Genomic DNA, 23752 nt, shown 5'->3' with positions numbered 1-23752 from the left:
AGCACCTGCAATAAATCAAATCGGGTTAATCAAAGGTTGCCTAATAATGGGCTTTGGGGAACCACTAGGAAAAGACCAGAATTACTTGAAATTGCCATCCCAATTGTCAGTGTGCGAACAGCAACTTCTTGGAGTGCTCAGAAAGCGCTGTGAACTGCAGAATGCTCGAAGTACTATTTGCTGCACTCCAACACACATTCTTAGGCATCTGACTTCTCGAAGCAATCTATTTGGCAGACTTGAAAACCTTTCTCAGCGCTGCAGGCGTACAGGGTTGGACCACCTGGAGAGGGAGGTGGAGGGGGACATGAAGGGTGAGAAGAGCCCCACGGCTCAGGTGTCTGTCTCGTGGAAAAAAAGCCACCCCAACATGTCACATCCCCTGGGCTGGTCTGTACCCCTGGCTTCTAGGCTCCAGGCTGAGGCAGAGACGCCTGGAGGTGAGCAAGAGCTCAGGAAGATGGAAGGCTCTGGGCTGGGGAGGGTCCAGGCTAAGGGGGCACAGCCCAGGCCCAGCAGGAACCCCAGGTCTCCACCCCACAGCGGTTCCAGCTGGGCTCAGCCCTCAGCCGCAGGCACCCACTGGATCCAGACTCCGCCTCTCCCTCTGCTGGGAACATCCCCAGGGGAGGTACAGGAAGTCTTCTAGGAGAGAAACCTAGATTTTTCTTTCTTTTCTGCAGATGCCAACAGAAACACGATGGTGAGGTCTCACCTCAAGCTCAGCATGTCCAAAACCAAACTCATTTCCACATAAGCCTGCTCCTTCTGCATTCCCCATCCCAGTGGACAGTGACACTGGGAAACCATCTTCCTGGATTCCTTCAGGTCTCACTCCTGCAGCCCGCTGGTCACCAAGGCTGGTCGATTCTATCTTTGATCATGGAGAGGGCGGGAGGGGACCCCCAGAGGCCTGTAGGCACTGGGGCAGCACCTTCCCTGGCCTGTGTGGCCTCCCTGGGCCACAGGTGGCTTTGTCTTGCTCCTCTCCTGTCATCATGGTCGTGGGTGAGGCCATCCTGTACCGTCAGTGTGCGGGACGCTGTCAGCCTTGGAAGGAACACAGGACGTGCGGTGTATTATGCTGCCCTAAAGGAGTTCACCATCCTGGTGGGAAGAAACACGGCCCCACGAAGACCCCAAGGACCACATGAGTGGTACAGACGCAGGGGTTTGGGACATGGAGCTGGGGGAGGCTCAGCCGAGGGCAGGGCTTGAGCTCACTTAAAAGAAAAGTGGCATTTCGTAGGCGCTCCTGGCCAGGTCAGAAGCTTTAGCGGACACAGTGCAGTCAACGACAAGGTGCAGCCAGGAAGACCCGGGCGTGAGACCCACATGTCTCTTACCAGCTGTGCAGCATCAGCCTGACAATTTCCTGTTCTGCAAAATGGCAACAATAATGCATCGTGGGTCCTGAGGGTTAAACGAGCTTGCACACTGGGCACGCTTAGAAGTGCATCTGGCACACGGTAGTTCCAGTGACTTTAGCTTTATTTAATAATAATCCTCACAAAAACCCTCTGAGATAAGGTCAGCTCGTGTATCCATTCGAGTGTGTCGTCTAGGGATATAGAGATCAACGAGAGTGACCTCAAGGAGCCTCCTCATAGCCCCGTGTGGAAAACAGAGCAAGGCACGATGACCACACAGCACCGTGTCACCACACGCAGAGCGCCACGGGAGCAAAGGGCTGTGGTTTTCTAATTCTGCTGGGAAGGGCGGCTGGCAGCTCCCAGGCAAGCGTGACGTGGGTCTTGATGGTTCGCAGCCGCAAAGGCAAGGACAGAAGCGCCCGTCTGCCTTCTGTGATGGGGCCGGGTGCACCCAAGGCCTCCAAGCTAGGCAGACTGGAGACTGGCGGGCAGAGGGCACTGGAGCAAGGCCCCAACGGCTTCTCACGCCACCCCGAGGAGCTGGACTCGACCTAGAGGTGGGGGAGCTGCCGGAAGTGTGAACAGGGGTGACGTGATGGGGCATTTGGAGGGGAACTCCAGGGGCAGCAGGAAGGCTGCAGGGAAAGTAGAGCATGGCCAGGAGCAGGACGCAGAGGAGACAAGTCCAGCCCAGCCCCCAGGCTCCTCCGCCTCCCCCACCCTCCACTCTCTTGGCACAAGCAACCCAAACAGTAACCTTCCAGTCCTGGTTATGTAAGGAACAAGGTTACTGGCGACAAGTTTTTAACTCTGATGTTTACTTCCCAGAGCACAGCAGTGCTTCAGGTGTGGAAGAAGCTGGACATGTCAGGTGAGCTCAGAGTTAAGAAAAGACCAGAGCCGTTTGTATGCTGTCTTAAAACCAGGTTGTTTATTGGTACACCCACACCCACACCCACCTGCACATCCATTTCTGATGCGCTGAGCCAGTACAGGACTGAGAAGGGGCCTGACAAGGTACAGGAAGCTGATGACGGGGGCTTGGCTCACTGGTGACTCTCCAAATAAAAAATATACTGACTGTGAGGTCAGAGCTACACCAAACAGCCTTCCATCCCGACGTGCACAGGTTTCTCTTCTCCATCACATCCCAAGATGTCCTGAACGAACCCAGGTCCCTGCCTTAGGACATGACCAACCGTGACAAGGTGAAGTTGCAGAGGACAGGCGGGGCTGACTCTCCCACTGAGCTAGCCCATCGAGTCCCTTGAAGGAGTTAGATGGCCTGTGGTCCCCAACTCCACCAATCTTAAGAATCTGGGGTTGCTCCAGACTCTTAACATCCATACCCAGGGACAGGGCTCTTTCTCCGTCCAGCTCACCTGCTGCTAAAGAACCGCTGCGGCCCCACTTGCAGCGGCCTGACTGGGGGGCAGAGACCAACGAGGGAGAGCAAGGGCAGGTGGCTGCCTCGCCCACACCCAGGGGGGCCTACTCAGCGCCCCCACCAGTGGACCTCTCCTCTACTGCAAACGAGCAGAAGGCTCCAAGCCCCAGCCCTGCCCAGGCCCCAGCGCTCCTCTGGACAGGAGGCTCTGACCCATCCTCCCACCTGCTAGCCTCACCCCCACTCAGAACCCCAGTCTACTTGGTTGCAAACCAGCTGCTCAGCTGCCTGAAGGATGGCACGGCACTGGCCCCCCTCCAAGAAACGTGCTCCAGACCCTGCTCCTCTCCTCTCACTTGGACAGAGCCCTGGGTTCCATCAACGCACCCCGAACTGGGGTCCCAAACATGCCTAGGCACCTCAGCAGGGGGAGGAAGGGGGTGAGGAAGAGGGGTTCTTGGGAATGCCCCTCCTGCCAAACAGGACCTGCGTCCCTCAGCCCAGGCTGCGACCACACTGCTGGGGAAGCAGCTGAAGCGGGAAGCCACGGGGCCTGGGGTTTCTGGAGGAGGAAGTCTCCGCACACCGGGGGAGCCTGGACATGGGGTGGGTGACAGGACGAGCAGGAGAGACAGCTGTCACCAACACTGGGTTTTCTGGAGCTGGACATGATTCACACACAGGGAGCTTTATTTTCTTCCAGGAGATGAGGGAAAGGAAGCCTCAGACTGCCTTCTTCCCAAACCTGAATCTAAGGTCAACGCACACTCCATCCAGCCATCAGGTATATTCTTATGGGGCTGGGGCCACTAAAGAAGTGGAGCAGAAGGGGATAGCAGGGGAAGGGGTGGCAGGAACACAGTCAGCAGTGCCCCCGAACCAAGATCCTCACAATCCCCCGGCCCCAGCCTGGCAGCAGCTCCACCCCACGGCTGGGGCAGGAGGCATTCCCACTGCCCTTTGGACTTAAGGCCACCACAGACCACTGACGCCCCCTCCAGCCGGCCTGTCTGCACTTCTCACTGGGCAGGACAGCTGAGAGCTTCCCACCGCACACTTGGCCCAAAGCTCAGATTCTTCCCAAACTCATGTTTGGATTCAGCTTAAGCTGGGGCCTGGAATCTCTGCCCCAGCCGCAGCGCTCTGAGGGAGCAGGGGCCTTCTGCAGCCCACCCAGCCCCCAAGGTGGGCCTGGAAGCAAGCCTGTAGGTGTGGAGATGAGCTGTGGAGGAACAACGCTGGGACACCAAAACCAGGCGTCAGACCATCTGGCACAGCCCGTAGGTGGACAGGGACCAGAAGGCCGAACAGCCCAAGCCAGGCGGAGTCTGCAGTGCCTTTCTCGGAAGGGCCGTCATCCCCAGCCCGTGGGCCAGTGTCGGGTGGAGGACCAGCTAGGTCCGGAGGAGGGAGAGTGCGTCACAGCCCCCTTGGGCTGCTGTCCTCTTCCTCCCGCAGAATCCCAAGCAGGGACCACCTGGGTGCCTGCACACCACCAGGAGACCCAGACATCCATGACGGACAGACAGAGGACACACGAGGGACTCTGAGCGGGGGATATGGGAGGCGACTATATTCTGAGATCCAGGGCAAGCGGAAAGTCAGACGAGCTGGGAGCCGCAGGAGGAAGGGCCGGAGCAGGAGGCGGCCGGCCCGCTAGTCCCGGAAGGCGGAGAGCATGTGTCCGTAGAGATAGTGGGAGCGAGCTGAGGGGGAGAGAGGCGAGATGCGCGGCGCTGAGCGGCGGGCGGGCGGACTGCGCTGCGGGGAACGCGGCTGCCTGCCCTGCCCTGCCCTGGCGAGGCCGGCGGCGGGAGGCGGCCGGCCACTTACCCCGAGCCACGGGCACACCCCGCCAGACCCGGGGCGGGAGGGTCAGCAGGAGTAGGTCCGAACCGTGGAGGTCTCCAGTCTCGGCGCCCCCGCCGTCCCGGCTGGGAGGGTCGGCGGCCGCGGGAGAACACAGAGCCGGTTAGTGGCCGCCGCGCCCCCGGAGCCCTGGGGCTGCCGTGCGCCCGGCCGCCTCGCCGCGCCCCCGGCCGCCGCGCCCCCGCCCGCCCCGCGGCCCACTCACCTGCGGGCAGCCCCTTCCTGGGCAGCGCCGGCGGCGGCTGCGGCCCGAGCGCGGACACGCGGAAGCCGGCGGGGACCGTCTCGCCGCCCGGAGGGTCCCGCGGCCGGAAGCGCTTCCTCCAGGAGGGCGCGCGGCGGAACACCTTGTCCTCGCCCTGCAGTGGGGACACGCACAGGCCAGGGGCGGGTTGGAATGGCCCCCTCACTGCCGGGGCGGCGCAGTCCTGGCCCTCCCCCTTTCCTGGCCTCAGTTTCCACCTGTAAAACGGAATCGGCTCAAGTGGATTGACTCCCAGGGGCTTTCCCAGTCTGAGATTCCCTCTCAGTGGGCGGGTCCCCTGCTGGGGTCTGTCATCATTCTGCTGGGGAACTCTTTTCCCGGCCCCAACATCTCAGCCTGGGCTGTTAACCTTCCCAGGATTCCTCTTCTCAGCCTCCTCCCATGCGAGTGGTCACCAGCCAGCTCCCATCCACCCGTCTTCTGCGGCCTCAGTGTGGCTGCAGCCCCGCCTGCTGGAAGAGCCTGGGTCAGGAGACCAGGCTTTCAGTTACGGCTCTGCCATCTTACTGGCTATGTGATCCCGGGCAGGTGACGTGACCTCTCTGAGCTTCAGTTTCCTTATCTGTAAAGAGGAGTAACATCTGCCCTGCCCACTTCACAGGCTGCCTGTTCCCAACGGGATCAGGTGAGAACACCTGTGACAGTGAAGGGTCAGGCAGATAGCCAATCAGAGGCAGGCTCCTCCAAAGGATGCAGTGGGCAGCCCCCTGCCAGCAAAGTCTCCAAAGAACCATCTCTGCCAAAGGGCACCAGAGCCCTCACTCTACAGACGCCCCTCTGCACAGGCCTCCCCACTCCTCTTCCAGCCCACATCCACCCCACAGATGCCACACCTCATCTCCCTCCCCGTGTTCTGGGAACTGGAGCAGGCCCAGGGCAGCCAGCAGGAACCAGGACACACCACCAGTGCCTGCCCACTCCCAGGGCCTGCCACCTGGGCCCTGAGCAGGCCAAACGCCCCCATCACTTCTGGGCACGACGCACCTCTGTCCTAGCAGCGATTTCACATGTCCTTATGAGATTATTTCATTAATCTCTCTCTCCATCTCCCCACCCCAGTCTCTCTCTTTTTCAAATTCTATGATCCAGAGGACAGAGACCATGACCTTTTTTGCTCCAACCAATGTATCGCAGGCCCTGAGCAGCCCCAGGAACCCAGCGCTCAGTAAACCTTGTTCAGTGAAGAGCTGGCAGCTGGCTCCCTCCTTGAGTCGATCAGCAACTTTCCTCATCACTGCTGTCTTCCCGTGATCCTGCCCTCGGCCAAGCCCAGCATCCTACCCTTTCTCTCTCTCTCTTTCTCTGTCTCCATTTCCACCTCAGGCAAATCTGAAGGGCTTGTTTCTCTATTCCTCGCCTGTTCCCAACAGTCAGATGTTCTTCCTGCTCCCCACCTCCTCACTTCCCTGGAGTCGGGCTCTCCATGTGGGGGAACTGGATGCAGCCCTCCAGGGCCTTGAAACTTGAGAGGGGAAACCAAGAACCAGATGTGGCAGAGGGAGGAGTCGCAAGAGACAGTTCAAGGTTGCCGATGATGGCTAGACGGCTGCACAGGAGGCAGTCTCCTTGGATCTCCGACTGCCCCTCTACTACCAAATTTCACTTTATTGCCAAGATCTGGCCTGCTACTTTAAGCTTCCTGCAAGAACCAGTCCTCTCCAGCACCACACCTAGCTGCATCCATGACATTACGACTCAATAACTCCACCCAACGTCTGAGGCCTGGGAGGCCAGCCAGTCCCACGTGCTTCTGGGAGGCCACAGGATTCAGGGGAAAGTGCACAGGAACCAGACACATGTGGGCTCCAGGCCCACTCTGCCACACGTAAGCCCGCGACAGCAGGGAAGTTACCCCTCTGCACCTGACTCATCTGTCCGGTGGGATCGCAACCTGTGTCACACGGCGACAGTCAGCACAAGGGACAGGGCTGCCAGCACTGCAGCACCGCGCCTGGCCCAGTGACTGCCCAGCATTGGCACTCAAGGAATATTTGGTAAGGACTGAAGGAATGAACAGCTTACCAAATGAGAAAGCACCACACAAAGATGTATGGGCTTGTCTCTCCTAGCTGCACAAAGAAAGCTATGGTCCTAGGTGTGGGAGTACGTGGAGGGTCCACACTGCAGGGCACTGGGGAATTAGGATCTCTGAGTGGGGACAGCTGGCGGGATCTGGCAGCTTATCTCTTTGACTGGAAGACACACTCCACATCTCAAGGTACCTCTGTAAAGAAAATACCCTCCACAAATTCCATGTGTCCCAGAGTGTGTCCTGTCTACCAAGGCTGGGCACTCACCCACAGAGGTGGATTTAGCCCTGTTCAACCAACTAAGAAGGGACTAACTGACACGTAGGTAACACTACCGGTCTCCCCTGAGGAGGCCCAGACATCTCAACAGAGGCATTGGTGAGGGCAGGGGTGTGGAGAAAGGGAAGTTGCACAGAAAATGGGGATGAGAAATAGATCGAACTGAAGATGGAAGGGGAGGGGGGAGGAGGGGAGGCGTGGCAGGGCCTGAGGAGGGCTGTCCTCAGGAAGCAGGTGCACTCTCACAGCTCTAAGGTGAGCACGTGGCTCAGGAGGTCGGGCCTTCCCGGACACAGCGCAGCGTGAACCCAAGGGCAAGGCCGGACGAAACCCAGCGGAAGGGACTGTTTCTTCAGTGACCAGGGGGCTGAGGGAGGAAACCTCAGCTAGGTGTGAAGGCAGACACAGGAGAGGAACTAGAGAGGAGGCTGGAGGGTGAGGGCCTGAGCCGTGTGGGGCCACGTCCAGCTGCACTGAGGGCCAGGGGAGCAAATGCGATTCAGCAACAATGCATGATGCCCATGTGCAAACAGCCACGTTACTACAAGACGGAACCGATGGGCAGGCAGGAGACGGCTGTGCGGACAGCCCTGAAGTGGGGTCCGAGAGGTGAAGACAAGATCTGACCCCAGAGGCGGCTTTCGGGGGAACCTCCCTCCAATCCTGCGTGGTTGGTAGGTTCAGAGACAGAGCTGGAAGGTGCTGCGGGAGAACACGCGGGAGCCGTCAGCTTCTGTCCAGGAAGGAGCGCCATGAGACCTCCCCGGGCCTGCTGCCAGGCTGGCTGCCTTCCCAGTGCCCCGACATCATCCCCATCCGCCATGGCTCTTCTCCCTTAGGCCACCCCACCAATCACTAGCCCAAGGAAAGCAGAACTCATGAACTTTCCATCCAACGAACAGACAATGACTGCGGGCCTGGAGGCCCCTGACTCACGGACAGGTACTCACGTCGTCCAGCTTCCGGTCTGTGCCCAAGGCCAGCAGGTTGTTGAACTCTCTCTCCATCACCTGGCGTGCCTGGAGTCCACGGGGTGAGAGAGGGAGAGCGGCAGGGCTGTAGCAATGACCCCCGTGCCATCTCTCCCATCTCCCAGGGGTCCAAGGGCAGAGATGGGGTGTCAACGCATGGGACTCATGCTGCTCCTTCAAGCAAACCTCAGTGTCCTCTTAGACAGGAAACTGTAAACCTCAGGATTCTTTCATACGGAAAAAATTAGAAAACTGCAATTTTTTAAAAAGTAGGATCACAGAACAAGTGAAGGGACAGGCTTCACCTACTGGGGGAAAAAACTCACATTTTGTGTCTCAGGGAAAATCATGCCTTACAGCTTTCCCGGAGGGTGAGTCAGCACGGAGACCGTGGGGAATGGACACTTAACTTTCTCAGATTAAAGAAACACATTTCGTAAGGCTCCACATCAGAAACGTAACTGAGGACGACTGCTCGGTCGCGGGCATCGGAGGCCCTGGGCTGAGGGGCACGGAGGCTTTCTCTAGGCCTCCCAGGAGTTTAAACTCAGTAGGTTTGGGAATGCCAGAAACAAAGTGTTCTCAAAACTGCCACCAGGTGAGTGTAACCATCTTTGGCGAAGGATTCCATCCTGGGTCAGCCCCCACATCCTCTGAGAGCTCAGCTCAGTGAATGGCCCAGGAAACAGCCCAGCGAGCACAGAGTGCCCGGCAGTCCCGGATGTGCTGCTCTCCACAGAGCTGGAGGCACTGAGGGGAAACAGAAGACAGAAACGAGCCCACCACTGGGTGGAAAATAACCACCAAGCTCCGTAAGCATGGTCTGCACCGGTACTGGGGACGGACTGGGGTTATAAATGACTGGAAAGGAGCAGCACAGTAAACTGTCACGTACGCACATGACGCTGCTCCACTGGGCAGGGCGACACTCAGCTATAAACTTCAGGAACATCTCACAAAGTCATGTGAGAGGGCAAGAAAGCAGCTGAGGAGGCGGGAAATGGGCAAGTGGAGAAAACCTGCATCTCAGGGAAATCTGAGCTCTGCTTAGAGGTCAAGGGGCTCTGTGCTCTCGGATGTGACTGGCTGGAGGTCCCTCCAGAGAGCCTATGGGACACACTGGCCTTCTGTGCTGCCATCACCCACAAAAGCCAACATGTCCCCCAGAATTATGAGGCAACACAGCCCCACCCTCACATAAGCCAAAATACATCTGCTCCCAGGACAGCTTGCGCAGCGCTGGTGGCTGAATTTCAAGAGACCTGACAGCTGCAGAGTCCAGACAACGGCGGCTAACGTGATCAGGGCAGGAGGCGAGTCTATATGAGGAAAGGCTAAAAGAATTAAGACCTCTCTGTCTGCAGAGACCAAGGCTTGGACCCAAGGCAACACAATCAGAGTTTAGAGAGTCACGAAAGGTGAGGCTGGTCACATACGAACACCCTCACCAAGTGCAGAGGATGGGGAGAGGCGTCCCCTCCCCAGGGGAGCCTGACGGCATCTTTGAGACAAACAAGATCAGGAGGGACGTCACACGACAGGGTCCACTGCCTACAGGAAGGCAGGAAGGCCGGACGTGACCGCTCGGGAGGACCTGGATGCCCCTGGCTGGCATCCGTAACAGTGAGGAAACGTCACGTCAGGAGACGTTTGATCTTCTGAGCTCACACAGCGGACAAAGCCCTGGCACAACAGGCTCTGGGCTGCGCTGCTGGGTGTATTTAGCTTTCTTAAGCCTGGGGGCCCAGGAGTAGGTCCCTAGGGTGGGACACAGGAGATAAATAAGGGCTCTCTGCTCCCTTCGGGCCCCAGGGCTAGTTTTCCTCTAAGAAAAGTCAGGTCAGAAAAGTGACTGAGGAAAAAGCAGGCATAGAGTCCCGGCTGCAGAGATGGGGCTGGGAGGAGGCGGGGTGCCCACGGCAGCACTGCACCCGGGCCAGGCGCACTCTCTACATGCGGTACGCCTGTTCCCCAGGCATGGTTATGCACATCCCCATGTGGAGTGCTGAGAACGTCGTGATTCGGCTGGGACAGGCCTCAGAAAAGCCCCCAAAAAAGATCCGTCAGCCCGTGCTGTGCGAGAGCCAGAGCAGGAGAGTTGGGGAGGGGAGACGGAGACAGACCGAGGGCAGGGCCCACCTGGGTGTTCTGCGTGGGGATCTGGAGGAGCAGGGCCAGCGTGTTATGGTCGAAGTTCTCGTCCAGGGCCAGCAGGGCACCATGCACGCCGCTCTCGTGCAGGCTTCCTGCGTACTCCCGAAGCCCAATAGACTGGACCCAGTGGACCACCTGGTCGTTGGTCCAGACCAGCACATCTGGAGGGCGGGGAAGAAAGGGGCAGAAAGAGACAGCAGATTGGGCCAAGGCCCCTGCAGGGCCAGAAGGAAGCTCCCCAGACCCAGAGCTCCAGTCCACCCTGCTCTCAGGCTCCCAAGGTCCTGCGTCCTCTGTCCGTCCTACCTGGCTCCTGGGCTCCTGCAGAACCACCCCCTCCGCCTCCATCCCCACGGCCTGCAGGACTCAGGGTGGGGCCAACAGGTTCCTGCCAGCCCCTGCCCTCACTCTGGAAGTGCCCTTCTTGTTCTTTCCACCTGCTAGTCTCAGACTTGCCTCGCCTTCCCGTCCAACCCCACCCAGATCACCAAGTTCCGCCAGCACTTCCTCCCAGTCTGTAGCGCTGTCCGGGACCCATGGTATCGGCCCAGCTGGGGGCCAGTGTCTGGTATGGGGTGGGGGTTACAGCTGACGGGGCAGGGCTCTCAGGGATGGACTATGTCTCCCTCACTGGACCCAGAGCCCCCACTCCCAAGGCTGGCCTGTACCTTCCCTCGCAGACATGGAGCCCCCCGAGGCACAGAAGGCCTTCAGCCCTCTCTCAGCCCATGGAAGGTGCCAGCAAGGCCACCCTGCCCCTCGCTCCATGCCTGTCAGAGGCCCACCGAGCTGGCCAGCTCACCCTTGATCTCACGCTGGCTCTCCTCCCGCCTCTTCTCCAGCTCCTTCCGGTCATAATTCAGCCTCTTCAGACACATGATGCCATACTGAAGACTGGTTCTGTAGGCACACAGCCCCGAGCCAGGGCCTCAGCAGGGCGCATTCCCACCACGTCTGCCCCACATGCGGCACAGCCAGGGCGTGTCCAGACCTACAGCCTCCAGCACAAAGGCCACCCCCGCCAGCACACACTCCTCCTTCTCCCAGGGTACTTCCCTCTCTCTGCTGACCCCATGTCCTCCCTCAGCCAAGGTGTGGGCCTGACTGGTGGAAGGAAAGCCCTCTGAATGAAGCAACATGCCCCCCACTCTCCAGGCACTGGAATCACACAGACCCTACAGAAATCCCCTGGTAACCCCATTTCACTCAGAGTCCTTGCAACGGCCTACAAGATGCTACGTGATCTGCACCTCACACCAACACCTCCACTGTTCCACAAGCATGGTAGGCACACCTGCCTATGTGCCTCAGGGCCGTTGCACTGGCTGCTCCCGCCATCTGAACACTCCTCCTCTGGTCTGCTGCATGGCTCACCCTCTTGTCTCCTCTAAGTCTTGGCTCAGGTGTCATCTTCTCAACTCAGCAGTCACCTGATTTACAACTAACATCATCACCACCCCCTGGCCCACACTCACAATGCCCCATACTCTGGTCTAACTTTCTCATCTATGAACATGCTATATAGTTACTGTTCCGTGTCTGTCTCTCCCAGTTAGAAGTTAGGTCCCAGGAGGGCAGGCAACTTCGTTTTGCCCACTATGGATCTCAAACCCCTAGAACAGTGCCTGGTACAGAGTAAGCACCATCAGTGCTTAATGAAGGAAACAACGTAATTCACGGAAAGTGTAAAAGTACTTAAACAGCACCAGGTGCATAGTAGGCACTCAATATGTAACAACGAAGCCAGGGTAAGGACCACAGAATCTGCAAGTCAGAAGGGACCCCACAGACAATCAGTCCAAGCTGCCATCTGATGCAGGAGTCACCTGGGCAGCATCCTCCCAAGAGGTGCGAATGCCTGTGCCTGTCACCTCGCGACAGCAGAGGCAGCCGGTTCCACCTGGGTGCAGTCACTGCGGTGTCCTTCCCTAACCTGAACATGACCCAGTTGTTCAGCCCCTGGGTTTGTCATCTGTAAGATGGAGGGACAGAATGGAGGTCCCTCCAAACTCCAACTGCTGCTGCCTCTATCACTGAGGCCACTGCGTTGTGAGAGAAATGATGCCGACCGCGCCCTCCCTCTCTCTCCTCAGGTCCACCCAGGCAGCCCTTCTGCCTAGAACACCACCCGCAGCTCAGAGACACCAATTCACCAACTCTCTTCTGGCTCAAGGCACCCATTCACTGCTCGAGCTGCGGGTCCAAGCCCTGGCCACTGGAGCGCACACCTCCTCGCTGGAGACCCCTTCCACCTAGTTTCGATCTCACTAGAACTTTCAGTCTAGTTCCTACGACTTTCAAAGCTGTTGCATAGCATAGCAAAAGCATAAAGGCCTGCAAGTCAGGTTGGCCTGGGTCTGAGTGCCAGCCCTACACTTCCCAGCTGGTGGACTCCGCAAGCGAGAGAAGGGCCCCAGCTCTGCAGCAGGGCTGCTAGGGGCATTAAAGGCAACAGTACAGAGGGCAGGGCCCAGCCCTGAACAGCGTGGCCCTCGGCGACGGCCCCGCTGTGGAGGACACTGCTGAGCGCTGTGTGCGCTGGCCTCCCGTCAAAGCGGGTCCTCAGGATGCCTGTGCAGTGAGCACAGTGCTCCAATGCAGAGCGCTCTGAGCGGGGTGTCAAGAAAGAAGGATGCTGGCCCCATGCTGGAGCCACCCAACCGAGGGACCTGATCACACTCAGTTTCTATTGGACTCAGTTTCCCCATCTGTAAAAGGAGAGTTTTTAAATATCCCTTTTTGTCATAAAAGGTTATGATTCAAAAGAATGTTTAGAGCCGTAACAACACGCTTATGAAACATCAAATGGAATAAACGCAGGTATATACATAGTTGAGGGCAGGAATGTGGAAATGCTTTAGAGACTAATGCACTCAAGATTTAGAGCTGAATCTGGAACCGCGTGCGCAGACGAGTCCCGTGGGGCCTGGGCAGGGGGCCTGAGGAGGCCTTCCATGCACCACGTGGGGCCACGCTGGCTGATCCCCAAGCAGACCTGGCACAGCCGGCCTCCCTGGGCAGGGCCGGCCCTTTCTCCCCACCCCCATCAATCACTGGGGAGGACCGTGCAGCTGGGCCTGGCCGCCTCCAGAGAGGCAAGGTTCCCTTCAGCCCAGGGGAGGGAGCAGTGGTGCTGAACACCCACAGCTCCAGCATCGGAGGCTCTGCCGTGGCGTGGCAGGAGAGCAAGACTCAAGTCACACTTGCCCTCTGCCATGGCCCGAGGGACCCTCGGCTGCTGAGCCTTCCTCTGCCTCCATGTCCTCCCCCTTGAGATGGGGAGGCAACTAGATCCCTTCTGGATTTAACTTTTTACGGTTGATGAGCCAGAGAGACCGAGGGACATCCACAGAGCCCCGAGCTGTCCTCACAAAGCCACACACCTCGGCCCCAACATTAGTGCGTATGCTCTCCTCATCCTGGGTGGGCCCAGCACATGAGACGGTGCCGCTCTCCCACAGGGCTGCTGTAACATTAAAGGTGAGAGACACAGGCCTGGCTCAAACACGACCTGCATGGCCAGCAGCCAGATGTCATCACGGACTGCCTCAGACCAGACACCCTGGACCCATGGCAACCCCTCGTGCTCTCCCACCCAAACGCCCACCGGGGTCAGGCAGGTCCTGCAAAGGGCACAGCCGCTGGTGGGGTGGGAGAGCCCGGAGAGGCCGCCCACCCACCCGGCGCAAGGGATGCTGCCATCTCGCTCCAGCTGCTGTCTCCACACCAACATGTGTCGACAAGGCTTCCAATTTTTCAAAAGAAACCAGACATCCGGAATTTTGTGTAAAATTTCCTAGTGCTTAAATACTGGCAGCTAAATCCCATAATTTTTAAAATACTACGTAGGCTGAACAAAACATATCTGTGGGCCAAATTCTGCCCACGGGCACCAGCTGGGGACCTGCACTGTAGACACTTCTGAAGGAAGGCCTTCCCAGCACGGAGGAGGAGAGGCCTGGGTGACATCATGCACAAAGGTCGTGGGTTCAGAGCTGAGAGACTCAGAGCTGGGCTGTTGCAGGCAAGGGCCCAGAAAACCTGTCCTCTCCCCTTGGAAGGAATGAGACACCTACGCTGGACGCTGGGTTCAGTCTGAGTCATCCCAGGTAAGCAGAGAGAATTCAGCAACTATAAGAACAAGTGATGAACTTCAGATGTAGGAGGGAACCTCCAAGAAAGTGAAGCTAAAGAGAAAGGCCTTTGTGTCCTAACGGCTGGAGGTGAGACGCCCAAACTCTCAAACTGCAGGAGGAGATGAGGACTCGGCTCTCACAAGAGGAAGGTGTGTCACCACCCAGAACAGGCCACGGAGAGAGAGGGAGGCATTGCTATTCCTGGGCACACACCCCGGGCTGGGGAGACCATCGGGAGGGCCGGGGCTGCAGCCTTCTCACCGGTGGAAGCTGTCCACCATCTTCAGGTGGACGCGCAGGTCCTTCTTGGTGAGGTGGTCCAGCATGCGCGCGTCCACCAGGCACTCCATGAAGTAGCTGCGGTACTGCGGGAGCCCCAGGCTGGGCAGCCACTCGTTCCCGATCCACTCGTGGTTCATGTCGCCGTAGGCCAGCGTCTGGGGGACAGGGTGGGGAGGCTATGGGCGGGAGGCAGTGCCAGCGGGTTGCAGCTGGCGTTTCTGGGGGAGAAACATCACTCCATTCTCCACGGCAGTTCAATAAAACTTCAGCTCATTTCACTACGGGGCTGGGAGCGGTGGGAGGTGGCGGTTTTAAGTGGAACTTCTTAAGACCTCAAACGATCCGGTTCCACTCACACATCAATTATCTACACTAATGAACAGAAGCACCTCTCCAGGCAGCAGAGAACAAGAAATCCTTCCTGCCGGCCCGGGAAGGCGCCTGCGGCACTGTGCGGCAGAGCCGCCGTCCTCTTTCGCAGTCAGCCTCCCACCCGCTGAGCCCAGGGGACCGGCTGCAGTGCCGAGGCCCTGCCGAGCAGCAAAGGAAGCAGTGTCTCTTGGGAAACTGGCCTCACACAGGCCACAGGGGAGTTAGATATTGGCTAAAGGCGTAAAAAAATAGACAGTGGCCTGCCCCTGAATAGCTAGCACTCGGTTCTCTAAGGCTTGCTTGTCCATTCCAGGAACTCTCCAGAACTCCTGTCCTTTGTTTTTGCTGTTCAGTCATCGCCTCCTGCTGTGCGCAGGGGCCGCCCTGACCACCCACCCCTGGAGAGAGTTCTAACGGCAGCCCTCCGTCACTATTTCCCCGCCCTACTTGATTTACTAGATTGGAAGTTCACTTTGTTAGCTGTTAAACTGAGCCCGTTGGTACACAGAAGAAAACAGATAGCACGAGTTGGTTACAAAGGTCCATCTACAGACATGCTGTTGCGTCCACCTCAGGCTCGCCCCCTCCACCCCTGCCCCGGGCGTGGCCACTGTGCTGAGTTTTCTGTCCATCAATCCCTTGCTCAAGAACAACTTTACAGGTTTTACAATCGCTAATGTAGATTTCCCTAAACAATGTATTATTAACTCTGCTTGTCTTTGAGTTTTAGTGGAAAATCCTATGAATCTTTTGGGACTTACATTTTCCGCATGATGTGACATCTCTAAGAGTCATCCCCTTCCCCTGCAGATGGGTTTCATGCGAATACACTAGAGCTGACCGGCCCTGCCTCCCGCTCAGGGCCTCCCTGCCACTGTCGACAGGGCGCTCTGTGCTTCCTCCTCGTCAGCACTGACACTGTCTGACATCTGTCCATCTGTCTGTCTCTTTACTGCCTGTTTTTCCCCTAGAACGGAAGCCCCACAAGGGCTCAGTCTGTTCACTCTGTACCCAGAGAGCCTAGAAGGCCTAACCCCTGGTAGATGCTTGGAGGCATCTGCTCCCTGAATGAATGAATGGATGGATGGATGAATGGATGGATGGACAGATGGATGGATGGAAGGCCTCATTCAGCTCACCAGGGTGCCCCTGAGGGACAAGGAGAGCACGAGGCTCCCCCATCTAAGTCTCATTATTCCTGGGGAGGGAGTCAAACTGGGGGAGAGGCAGGCACAGCCTCCAGGGCTGCTCACTGCAATCCTGAGAAACCAGAAGTAGCTAAAGGGGGATGAGGACAGAGGAGCTACAGAGGGCAGAGAGGAGCTGTGTCCAGGCTCTTCAGGTGAAGGAGGACACTAAGAGACTAGGACTCAGAGTCCAGCTGAGGAGAGAACCCGTTGGGAGCCTACTGTCCTCAACTCCTGAGAGCTGGTTCTGTACAAGGGAAGAGGGTCTTACCTGAGCCCAGCTGCCCTCCTCACTGTCCTAGCGGAATGGGCGCAGCGTGTCAGAGGAAACAGGCAAAGTCAAGAAACCTGGCAGCCTCCACCCGGGCCCCACCAGGGAGAGGGCATGGACCTCCGGGAGGGGATGGTGAGAGGGGAAGCTGGTTGGGGCAGTCAAGAGAGAAAGGCCCCATCAGGGAGAGGGCACAGACCCCCAGGAGCAGGTGGTGAGAGGGGAAGCTGGTTGAGACAGTCAAGAGAGAACACAGGCTGGTGTGCGTGCCTGTGTTTCCGGTGAGAGAGGAGCGAATGCGCATGTGGCAAAAACATCTTCCACACCTCCCAGGCTTGGCTGGGAGCCAGGCTGACCCAATCCTCCCTGCTCCTCCTCTGAGGACCAAGCACAGAGGCAAGGGCTCTGGCTGCAGGCCCAGAACAGGCACAGACTCCCAAGCCCAGCTCTTCTCCACTGCAGCCCAGTGGCCAGAGTGAGCTCGTGACCCTGGAGTGGGACACACACACACTGTCCAGTCTCACTTCTCTCGCACAGCCCTCCAGACTGCGAGCAGAAGTAGTCACCCATTAGGGGCACCGAGCTCCTGGGAGATCAGCAGCACCCCCTCTGGCTGCCCACGACCCTCCCGCTCCCTCGTGAGACTCATCAGCCCCAACCCAGCCGAGGGCCAGACTCACTGTCTTCATGGATGTGGCCAGAGTTTCCATTTCTTCATGGGTGACCCAGACGTTCCCAGAAGACTGCAGGCAGAAAGGAAACCTAGCTGGTCCTGCGTGTGGGTCCCCAGGATCCCCACCAGGCTGGGAGCCCCAAAGACAAGAACAAACTCCTTCACTGGGTCCTCCCCCAGGCTCCGCCCAGGGCTCTGCTCACTGCCTTGCTCTGAGCAACTCTGTTATCACTGTATCCACACTGCTTAGCACAGAGCCCGGCACAGAGAAGTGCTCAAGAAACATTTCCTGAATGAACGGTGCAGCTCTGGAATAAGGACTGACCCGTCACAGAGACAGACAACATGAAAGCTCTTCCTCCAAGGGTCGTGGAGTAGCCTGCATTCTTGTGCAGAGTTGGGAGGACCAGGACAGAATTCACAAATGCCTACACCCTCTGCTTCCCCAATCTGGCAACAACACAGAACCCCAACCCCAGGAGTCCCATCCTGCCGACTCTGTGCAGGGACCTGGAACGGTGGGCAGAGTAGGGACGGGGAGACGGAGCCCACGGGCGGAATGTGGAAGGCAGGGAACTAGGCCTACAGGTTCTCCTAGAATCAAAGTCACCCTCCTGGACACCAGGCGGAGCCCTCTGCGGGAATGGGATGGGAGGGGCAGGCCTCAATGCTACCATCGTCCCAAAGACCAATGGGAGACACTGCAAACACTATTCAGGGGCTTCTGAAAGTGTCCTGGGTGAGGCAGAGGCCACTCACAGTCCTGGAGGTGGGCGGGGCCGAGGGGCTGGTCAGTGACACCATCTCCTGGATGGCCAGCCGCAGCTTGAGCCGGTGCAGGGCATTGCTGATGCCGATCTCCCGCTGGATCTCTGTGTCCGACAGGGCCGACATAATGGCACCGCTCTTGACGTTGGCCCGGCAGGCAGCCACGTACCAGGCAGGCATCCCCACCCAGAGCTGCAGATACGGGGCCCAGGGGGTAAATTCAGGCCCTTCCCCACGATGTAGACCCTGCTGCCCAGAGCTTGGCAATAGCAAGGGGCAAGGGCCTGGCCTCATCCATGGTCTCAGAACAGCGAACGTAGAGCAGAGCAGCTTAGAGATGTGGAGACGACCATCATCCAGCACCTCTCTTCCCCACCTTACAGCAAAAACCTGAGGCCTGGGGAGGTTGAGGGATTTTCCAACACCACGTGGGTGATGGGAGAGTCAAACCGGCCCTGAGAACCTTCCGGCGTAGTGGTAACTGGTCCCTCATCCACACCAGCTGCCCAGGAGGCGGCCGTGAGCAGCATCAATTCTCCTCCAAAGTAACTGGCACATGTGTCTGCTGGGGGAGGGGGGTTCTAGAGACACCACCCCTCTGCCGGAGTCGTCCTCGTCCCACCCCACACACCCTTCCCACGGGACCCCGGCAGACTCCCCTGCCCAGCTTACCTCCAGCCAGGAGACCACAGTGGGGCCGTCCCACTGGGCAAAGGGTGTTCCTTTTCTGCGGGCATCTTCAAGCAGCTGGTGTCTTGGAGGAAGAGGAACGAGAGACTCACTAGTCCTTCCTCCCCCCTCCACCAAGCTGACTTCCTGGGACGACGGGCTGTGCCAAGAGCTGGACTCCCACTCCCCGTGCCGTACCCTGCCTCGACCCCAGTGCACTGTGCTGAAGCAACAGGATACCAAGACGTAGGGCAGGAACACCTCTCCAGCCCCAGAGGGTGACGTGCACATGGCCTGACACATACATTTTAATCTGCTCTGCCAGAGACCTGCAGGCCCGGGTCACTCTCCCACAGCCCCTTGCCTCCTTCCGCGGGTCATCCTAAGAGCCACCGCGCAGCCCCTGCTGTGCCCACATGGACCAGGCCAACCCAGCTCAGAAGGGGCCTTGGTGGACTCTGGTGGCCTGAGCTCCGTCCACGCAGCCCAGGGGAAGGGCAAAGCCTGGCCTGCAGCTCTTACTTCTTCTTCAGCCGCCGGTCCTTCTCTGCCTGGGTCCCCAGCTTGGCAGGCACCATAGGCTCCTGCACACCGAGCTCGGAGTCTGTTAGGAGCACTAGAAGGGAAAGGCAGCGTGTCAGCCAGGCCCTCTGCTTCTCCTCCCGTGGCCTGGGCTAGGACTGGGGAGCAGACCAGCAGGAGGCTCCGCCGTGTATGACAGCCCAAGAGGGCCTGAGGGGCCACCCATCATTCCTAGAGCCTCCGCTCGACATCCCTGCCTCCAGGTGAACCCACAGTGGCATCGAGCAGGTCACCCTCAGCCCAGTCTCCCCTGGGGAGTTAGCCCTGGAGGTGTTTTCCAGTTAGTGGACCGGAGTTGTCCCACCCTAACAGCAGCAGAATCCTAGACAAAACGTGTCCCTCCTCCAAACCACGGAGCAAAGGAACCCAGAAAGCCAGACAGGAGTGGCTACAGGGCTACACAAGCAGGCTACCAGGCTCAGAGGGGATTATCCCGACCTGGGTCGGGGATGGGGAAACAGTGTCAGCCTCTTTCTCAGGGGGTGCTCATTTGCACTAAACCACAAAGGGGAGCATGCACAGCTCTGTCCTCTTCTATTAAGGGTCTCCTGAAGGGAGGCCAGCACCCTACAGGGCTCACAACAGGAGCAGCACCTTAGAAATCATTTAAGTCCCGCTCACTCTGCACAGTGAAGAGGGCAGCAGGTGTGGGTGATCCAGAAACCAGTGAGAGATGCTGCCTCAGACTCAGGCGCCAGCGTGGTGTGGGGCGCAGAGGCAGGCAAAAGCTCCACACGAAACGCCTCTCCTCCACATCTGTGGCCCTCCCCACGACTCGCTGCATCCCCTGTGGACTGGGGGCAGGGGGCTCCACCTCCTTCCCTGCTGAGGCTGCACATCCTGAGCAGAGGTGCCTGCCTTCTGTCCTCCCCTTCCTCCTCCTTCTCCCCTTCCGCCTCCTCCTGCCTCTCCCTCCTTCCTCACTCTCCCTCTCCTTCCTTCCCCTCTCCTTCCCCCTCCTCCTTCCTCCTTCTTTCTCCCCCTCTTCCTCCTCCTCCTCCTCCTCCTCGCTCAGCTAGCTGTGTTCTGATTCAGCCCTCCAGAGGTGCAGGAAGGCAAAATTATGCACCTGAGTTCAAAAGTTCCCTTCTTATAGTTGGTCAGGTTCCTCCCTGCATGAAATTCGTCAACGCTCCCACTGCCTCCCAGGAACTTCTACACCTCTCCCGCAGCCTTTGCAAGGCCCTTAAGAGCTGGCCCAGCCCAGAGTCCAGGCCCGCCTCCCCACTCTTCCCACTCCCTCCCTTCCCCACCCTGAAAAGACTCAACTGCATACAAAACTCCCACACCCAGAATCTTTGCCTTGCTCAGACCCCCTTCCCCTCACCCCTGCACCTCTGCTTGGCGAATTCCTATGTAGCCTTCAAGCTTCAGCTCAGGTGTTGCCCAGCAGAGGCAGCCACTCCTGTCGCCCCCACCGCAGTGACTCAGTTCTGAGTCCCAGGAGCACCCCGGGCACTGCTCTATCGTTGTCTTGTTTGGGAATCATCTCTATTTTTCCCTTTTCATTAGACATGGAGCTCCTTGAAGGAATGGACAACTGCTCCCACCCCTCATCCTAAGCCTCGTCTACAGCAATTACTCCCGAAATGTCTGCTGGACAACTGACTGACTAACCAGATGCGGGAAAGAGAAGGAGGGAGGGCGGGACGGAGACAGCTAACACTGACTGAGGCCCCAGCACCCGCCACGCACGCCCTGGGACTCTAGGTACTACACGAGCCCAAGCACTTCCTTGGTACAACGTCTATAAAGCTGTGAGGAGGGATTAGGATACTGTGAGTCCTGGAGGCCAGATGCACCAGAAATCAGCTCTCATCAGGAACTGACGCTCCTAAAGGAGGAACCAAGAAACTCCTCCTGAAGGTCCTGAGCACAGCACACCGGAAAACTTCCATATCGGGAGAAACCCCAGAGGTCCAACTCTCACTCCTATGGGAAGCCCTCCTACAGCATCCCCAATAAACCGCCATCCATCGCCGCCTGATCCGCCACCACAGGAGGCAGTCCTGCTGGAGAACAGCTCTAACAGGAAGCTCCTGCTCCTGTGGACTGCCGCCCGCCTGCCTGGGGTCTCCGCTCACTGGGCCCTGCGGGCAGGCAGGGAAGGCTGGATCCGAGTGTACCTCCTGCTCTGACCCCACGCTCGCACCCATTTGCTAGGAAGGGGATAGAGACCGTGTCCCGTGGCTCCATCCCGGCTCAGCTGGATCAGCCGGCCCTTCTCCTTCTTCCCGAACAGGCGGCCGATGGACGACTTGATGCCCTTACGCTTGGCGCCCTTGTGCAAGGAGTCCTGGCTGCTGCTGCTGCTGCTGGGGTTGCTGCCCTGATCCTCCAGAGCACTACAGGATGACAGCCAGGAGGGGGCGGGATGAGAAGAAGACACTTAAATTACAGCAGGACAGATGCAAGTCAGACCTCAGGAAGGACAGAGTTGGGGTGGGGGTGAGGGGGTATGATCAGAGCAGGTGACCCAAGGAGCCATGGAACTATCCTTCCCTGATGGTGTTTCAAAGAGAAGTCAGACGTCCAGACACCTGGGACAGGTGAGATGCAGCCCGTTCAGAGGCAGAGGGAGGGAGGAGATGGCCTTGGGGTGGAGAGACTCAAGGTGAGGCCTGCTCCCCTTACCTCTTGCCTTCTTCCTGGCTCAGGGCTGGGTGGCCAAGCTTCTCCAGCCGCAGCGTCCTGGGTGAGGAAGGAGGAGAAGTCTCACATTTTATGGTGGCTTTATCCTCTCGGTTCTCTTCCCGAGACACTGGCGACTGAACAGACAGTGGAGCTGTCAGGGAATACAGGCAGAGACCAGGGGCCTGCCTACCCAGCCCAGACGAGGCAGAGGAGAATGGAGAAATGCAGTGGGGAGGCCCTGGGGCCTGAGTTCCAACTCGAGGGCCCAGGGTGGGGAGAAGCCAAAGGGAAGGGCCTGGGAGAATTAACCCATTAGCACCTGGGTCATCAGGAATACTCACCAGCAGCTTCCTCCTATGCTTTCTTAAGTCACTGGGCTGGAAGAGAAAGTGAAGGGTGAGCTCGGACTCACCCTCTGGATGCCCAGAATTTAACCCCAAGGGGAGCCCAGTGGTCTTAGGATGAGAAGATAGGATTCAGTGCCTCACACAGGCCTGGGGAGCATATCACAGCAGAAAAAAAGCTGGCCCAGAAAATACACCAGGGCTACCTCTGGGAGAGACGAAGAGTGTGGGCAGTGGGGGAGCCCCTCAGGCCCTTTCCGATCCAGAAGGACACAGTGGCGGCCTGACATGCCGGGCTCTGCACACATCCTGGGAAGAACACGTGCGCCTGACTGAAGAAGGAGCCCTCCCATGCTTGTCGACTCCCCCGGGCAGCCCCCAGAGCAGAGCCCAGTCATGATGGTGGTGTCCATCAACTACCCAAGACTCTCACCAGGGTCATGACCCCCATCCGGTCCAGGTCCTGGGCAGCACTGCGGGAGGTAAGCTTAGGTGTGGAGCGGCCACTGAGGGGAGGGGATGCGCTGGCCAGGGACAGGGCGGTCAGAGAGGTGGGGATGGAACCACGTTTACGCAGCTGGGTCAAGTTCAGGGCCTCCATGCTGCCGCTGGTCACCCGCGTCTCGATCTCCTCAGCTCGGAGCTCCGTGGACTCCTTCTCCTCCTGGATCATCCTGGGGGATGGGCCAAACTGGACCTCAGCATTAGTCCTGCAGGGCCAGCAGGAGGCAGGCGCTGGGCACCGCCTGCACCCACCGCCCTGTGAGCCCAGGCAGGAGGCACTGCCCAGGGGAGCCCTGTTGTTTCTGGCACTGCCCAGACGTGCAAGATCTCGCAGCATAGGGGGTTCTATCCCTCTGTAGCTTAGAAACATCCTTCTCTCTTTCTTGTAGCTGCCTAACGTAACAAAACTCCCCAGTTTAACCAACACAGGTGCTAGGAAAGAAGGCAGCGCGGTCAGCAGGTGCAGACCACCCCGGACGTCAGCCTGTCAACCTAACTACCTGACTAACCACAGGGGCACCCCCGAGCCAGGCCTCAGTCTCCCAATATGCCCCAAGTCAGCAGTTCCCAGGCATAGGACCCTTATTGGATGCTGACCCCCGACAGAGTCCTCCCTGTCCCATGGGAAAAGGGGCACGATAATGATAATGTGGGGGGCACTCGGGGAGCGTGTGTATGCACAGTCACACACACGCACACACTGACACACAGATGCCAACCGTGTGTGAGGAGCAGGACTTTATTCTGAAAGTGTCTCCCAGCTTCAAGGATGTTTCACTGTCCTTCCCTCTGTAGAATGGTCGTGATAGGAAACGTGGTTGCCTTTAATGTTTGACTCTGCGGAATGAAGCTGGCAGTCCTACCTGAACACCCTCCCATGTGGGGCTGTGCCTGTGTGTGAGGTTCTCTTTCCAACTGGTCTGTGAGACCCAGTGTGGGAACCACTGAACCAGATGACCCGTGGCCTGAAAAGCTCTGATGACCGACTTGGACTTCGCCTGC

General features: G+C 58.4%; 1 protein-coding gene across 21 annotated transcripts in view; it reads right to left on the bottom strand.

Moving 5' to 3' along the window:
* Window positions 1-2282: 2282 nt before the first annotated feature.
* Window positions 2283-23752, bottom strand: part of PPFIA4 (PTPRF interacting protein alpha 4) — a 46585-nt gene continuing 25115 nt past the window's right edge. For 4 of the 21 annotated variants that reach the window (XM_070255964.1, XM_070255968.1, XM_070255969.1 and 1 more), the window contains 14 exons: window positions 22680-22920; window positions 22244-22279; window positions 21903-22036; window positions 21447-21613; window positions 19209-19302; window positions 18690-18771; window positions 18009-18209; window positions 17257-17319; window positions 16577-16603; window positions 14726-14901; window positions 11131-11228; window positions 10314-10489; window positions 8154-8222; window positions 7144-7905 (listed from right to left, as the gene is read on the bottom strand). In XM_070255964.1, the coding sequence (XP_070112065.1) occupies window positions 7288-7905; window positions 8154-8222; window positions 10314-10489; window positions 11131-11228; window positions 14726-14901; window positions 16577-16603; window positions 17257-17319; window positions 18009-18209; window positions 18690-18771; window positions 19209-19302; window positions 21447-21613; window positions 21903-22036; window positions 22244-22279; window positions 22680-22920 (2182 nt within the window). In that variant the 3' untranslated portion in view covers window positions 7144-7287. Of the gene's footprint in view, window positions 4467-4593; window positions 4695-4834; window positions 4989-7143; window positions 7906-8153; window positions 8223-10313; window positions 10490-11130; window positions 11229-14404; window positions 14460-14725; window positions 14902-16576; window positions 16725-17256; window positions 17320-18008; window positions 18210-18689; window positions 18772-19208; window positions 19303-21446; window positions 21614-21902; window positions 22037-22243; window positions 22280-22679; window positions 22921-23752 lie in introns of those variants that run through there. The other 17 variants (XM_023632668.2, XM_070255973.1, XM_070255976.1 and 14 more) reach the window with 11 other exon arrangements.

This window comes from Equus caballus, chromosome 30 (assembly GCF_041296265.1).
Source record: "Equus caballus isolate H_3958 breed thoroughbred chromosome 30, TB-T2T, whole genome shotgun sequence".
NCBI classification, from domain to species: Eukaryota; Metazoa; Chordata; class Mammalia; order Perissodactyla; family Equidae; genus Equus; species Equus caballus.
Note: the sequence above shows the minus strand (reverse complement) of the source record. Positions and strands in the feature narration are given on the sequence as shown.